At 41.5% G+C, this 3915-nt stretch overlaps 1 protein-coding gene across 1 annotated transcript; it reads left to right on the top strand.

Moving 5' to 3' along the window:
- Positions 1 to 3083: 3083 nt before the first annotated feature.
- On the top strand, positions 3084 to 3641 carry LOC141087860 (deoxyuridine 5'-triphosphate nucleotidohydrolase-like). Its single transcript, XM_073573685.1, has one exon. The coding sequence runs from the start codon at positions 3084 to 3086 to the stop codon at positions 3639 to 3641; it is 558 nt and encodes a 185-aa protein (XP_073429786.1).
- The last annotated feature ends 274 nt before the right edge of the window (positions 3642 to 3915 follow it).

Below are 3915 nucleotides of genomic sequence, written 5' to 3'. Positions count from 1 at the left end.
ATGTTGTGTCGCTTGGGCGACGAACTTGGATTCTGCTCAGTGCATATCGCGCGATGCATGAGCGGAATCAACAAATGCAGAGGAAGTGCTCTCAATTGGAACAAAAAGTTGCAGAGCTAGGATGGCAGAAAGTGGTGCTGGATTGCAATACCCGTCTGCTCAAAGATAAGTTGGAACATTACCAGAGTGTAGCAGAGAAAGCTGCTATCATAGTTGCTCAAAATAAATATCACAAGAGAAGAGGAAAAATTAATAAAGAAAAAGTGTTCCCACAAAATTCAAAGGTCCAAAAATTAAAATTGCCGGACTAGGAGGACAGGTAATCACCGGAGTACAAACACAAGTTGCTTTGAAAATAGGAAATCTACCGATAAGAAATTACCGTGTTTTAGTAGTACCCATTCTGGAATATATATTGGGAATTGATGTTTTAAAAGGAATGACTTTAAATTTATCGGCTGGCAAATTCTCCTTTGGAGTAAAAAGGGCAGAAATACAAATGAGACCTGTAACGGTAGGAAAAGTAAAAATGCCCCCTGTACATATCCCTCCTGCTACCAAAATGGTGGCAATGAAACAGTATGGAATACCAGGGGGACACAAAGAGATTACTGAAACAATTAAAAATCTGGTGGACGCAGGAGTCATGCGTACCACTACTACTGCATGGAATAATCCAGTCTGGCCAGTTAAAAAGAGTGATGGCTCCTGGCGTATGACAGTGGATTACAGGGAATTGAACAAATGTACCCCTCCATTAACAGCTGCAGTGCCAGATACTATCACTATAATAGAAAATATACAGAGTCATAATGGAACTTGGTATGCAGTGATTGATTTGGCTAATGCCTTCTTTGGAAAAGGCGCAGGATCAATTTGCTTTTACCTGGTTAGGTCGACAGTATACCATGACCAGATTGCCTCAAGGATGGCTTCATAGCCCTACTATTTGTCACCGGACGGTGGCAGAACATCTAGATCAGTTCTCCTTGCCCTCAGATATGCAAATTTCACACTATATTGATGATATAATGATACAAGGAAATGAGGAGCAGGCAGTGAAATCACAATTGGAAAAACTTTTGGTGCATATGAGGAGCAAAGGATGGGAAATAAATGAAGCAAAGGTCCAAGGACCGGCTCAAGTTGGAAAATTTCTTGGAATACAATGGAATAAAGGACATAGGGAAATTTTACCAAAAGTAAAACAGAAGATTATTAATTTCCCTACTCCCAAGTCTAAGCAAGAGACTCAATCTTATATTGGGCTATTTGGATTTTGGAGACAGCATATACCTCATTTAGGACAGATGCTGTCCCCTTTGTATAAAGTTACGAGGAAGAAATATGAATTTCATTGGGGGGAAGAACAACAAACCGCCTTTGAAATGGTAAAAGAGGCCATACAGCAAGCTGTAGATTTATGGCCAATGACAGCGGGGAGTGTAGAATTGCATGTATCAGTACAAAATATGTATGCAAATTGGTCATTATGGCAAAAACAAGGGGGAAAAAGAGTCCCCTTAGGATTTTGGAATCGAAAACTCCCTGATGCTGGAGAAAAGTATATTCCATTCGAACAACAATTGCTAGCTTGTTATTGGGCATTGGTAGAAACAGAACAGCTAACTTTAGGACATGAAGTCTTATTAAGACCAGCAATACCTATAATGCAATGGGTATTGTCTAACCCTAAAACCAATAGGGTAGGATATGCATAGGAACAAAGTATCATAAAATGGAAATGGTACATTTCTGAAAGAGCAAAGAAAGGAGTAGGCGGGATCGCCTCCCTCCATTAGAAAATAGCTGAAATAGGGGAAGAAATCAAATCCCCTGTGAAACCAACTGTCCTGGAAGAGTCCCCTGTAAAATGGGGAAAATCTTATGAAGATTTAACAGAACAACAACAGCAATATGCTTGGTTCACTGATGGGTCAGCTCGATATGTCAATGGAAAGCGACACTGGAAGAGTGTGGCTTATAACCCGAAACTAGAAAAACATTTGGTTATGGAAGGTCACGGTAAAAGTAGCCAATATGCAGAATTATATGCTATCTTTCTGGCATTGAGTTTTGAACAAGGGAAGGAGTGTCACCTTTTCACAGACTCATGGTCTGTGGCTAATGGTCTTGCAACTTGGATGATGGGATGGAAGAAATATGGTTGGCTAATCCATGGTAAGGAAGTGTGGGGTAAGGAGGTGTGGGAATTTATAGAAGAAATGGTTCAAGTCACCCCTACTACTGTTTTTCATGTTGATGCACATATGCCTGCTGACTCACTTGACCGTTTGTTCAATTCTGAAGCAGATAAAGCCGCCGCCATTAGGCAGACTTCTGAGGTTGATCAAGAAAAAGAAAAATGGCTGCAAGGTACAGATGTTTGGGCGCACAACAAGAGTGGACACCTTGGAGAAAAAGCCACTTACAGGTGGGCCCAAGAAAGAGGTGTTCCACTAACCATGGACATTATAAAACAAGTCATTGCACAGTGTCCAGTATGTCAACATTCACAAAGAAGGGAAGTTCCACACACAGTAATGGGACACATAGCTCGAGGACAATTACCAGCTCAAATTTGGCAGATGGATTTCATTGGTCCACTCACTGAGAGTAGGGGATGTAAATATGTCTGCACAGCAGTAGATACCTACTCAGGACTTATGATAGGATTCCCTTGCAAAGCAGCCACACAATGGAGCACATTACGTACATTAGAGATTATCACACAATACTATAGTGTTCCACTGCAGATACAGACTGACAATGGGTCACACTTCACTGGTCAACAGATAAAGGATTATGCTAATGAGCATAATGTCCAATGGGTATATCATATGCCCTACTATCCCCAAGCTGCAGGGTTGGTGGAAAGGATGAATGGACTCTTGAAGTCCACTCTGAAAAAGATACACAATAAGGAAGGAGATTATGGCCAGTGGAGAGACAATTTGAGTGAGGCTTTACAAATTATCAACAATAGGCCTATAACTGATTCCATGACACCATTAATGAGAATGCTGACACCCAATCTTACCATACACGAAACTCATATTGTACATACAATCACTTGGTGGAAGATGAATCAAGAGGCTAAAATTCCTGAAAGAGCAACTCCCCTGTCTGCGGGATTGGATCTCAGCGCAATAGAGGTGACTATTGTGCCGCCAGGTAAGACTGTTCCTATACTAACAGGATTGGGATGTCAAATGCCTAAAGGACATTATGGTCAGTTGGCAACTCGGTCTAGTTTTGCTTTAAGAGGGGCCATAGTGGTGGGAGGAGTAATTGATGCTGATTATCAAGGAGAAATTAAAGTCATTATGTCCAATCTAGGACAAGAGCCGCTAGTTATCTCTAAAGGACAGAAGATGGCTCAAATGTTGGTAATACCTATTAGTTTAGATCAAGCCATCGAAGGACAAGCTCCACTAGAACTCTCCTTACGGGGGGATAAAGCATTCGGGTCATCAGATGTGACCAATGTAGGAGCTAGAATTTGGGTACAGAGTCCTCAAGGACCGCCATCGGCGGCTGAAGTCATTGCTGTGGGCAAGGATCGTACTTTGCTAATCATGAGACCAGGAGTGGAGAAATGGGAATATGTTCCCCAGGAAAAATGTTATTTGCGTGAATAAAATCATGCTTTGTTTTTTTTTTCCCTAACAGATATTTCTGGGAATATGTGGAATTATTGGAATCCTTGGAAGCGAGTGTTTGGTGAAAGTTGAAGGATGAACACCGGGTACTCAAATCCAAAGTCAAAACACCAGTCGGATAAGGTGGTTGTGGAAGGAAAGCGCAAAAGAACGAAAACAAGATGACTTTATTTGCCCAGAAGGACAGAGCTGTAACATAGCTAATGTAACAGTGGAAGGATATGTATGGATAGGCCCCCGTGAGGCCACCTCA

Source organism: Dendrobates tinctorius, unplaced genomic scaffold, assembly GCF_039654945.1.
Source record: "Dendrobates tinctorius isolate UK_male_01 unplaced genomic scaffold, ASM3965494v1 ptg000036l, whole genome shotgun sequence".
Classification (NCBI taxonomy): domain Eukaryota; kingdom Metazoa; phylum Chordata; class Amphibia; order Anura; family Dendrobatidae; genus Dendrobates; species Dendrobates tinctorius.
The sequence above is the reverse complement of the archived record's forward strand: the minus strand, read 5'-3'. Positions and strand labels throughout refer to the sequence as shown.

Bases quoted from the DNA above. Each gene is read 5' to 3' on its own strand.
- LOC141087860 (XM_073573685.1), top strand. From the start codon at position 3,084: ATGAATCAAGAGGCTAAAATTCCTGAAAGAGCAACTCCCCTGTCTGCG.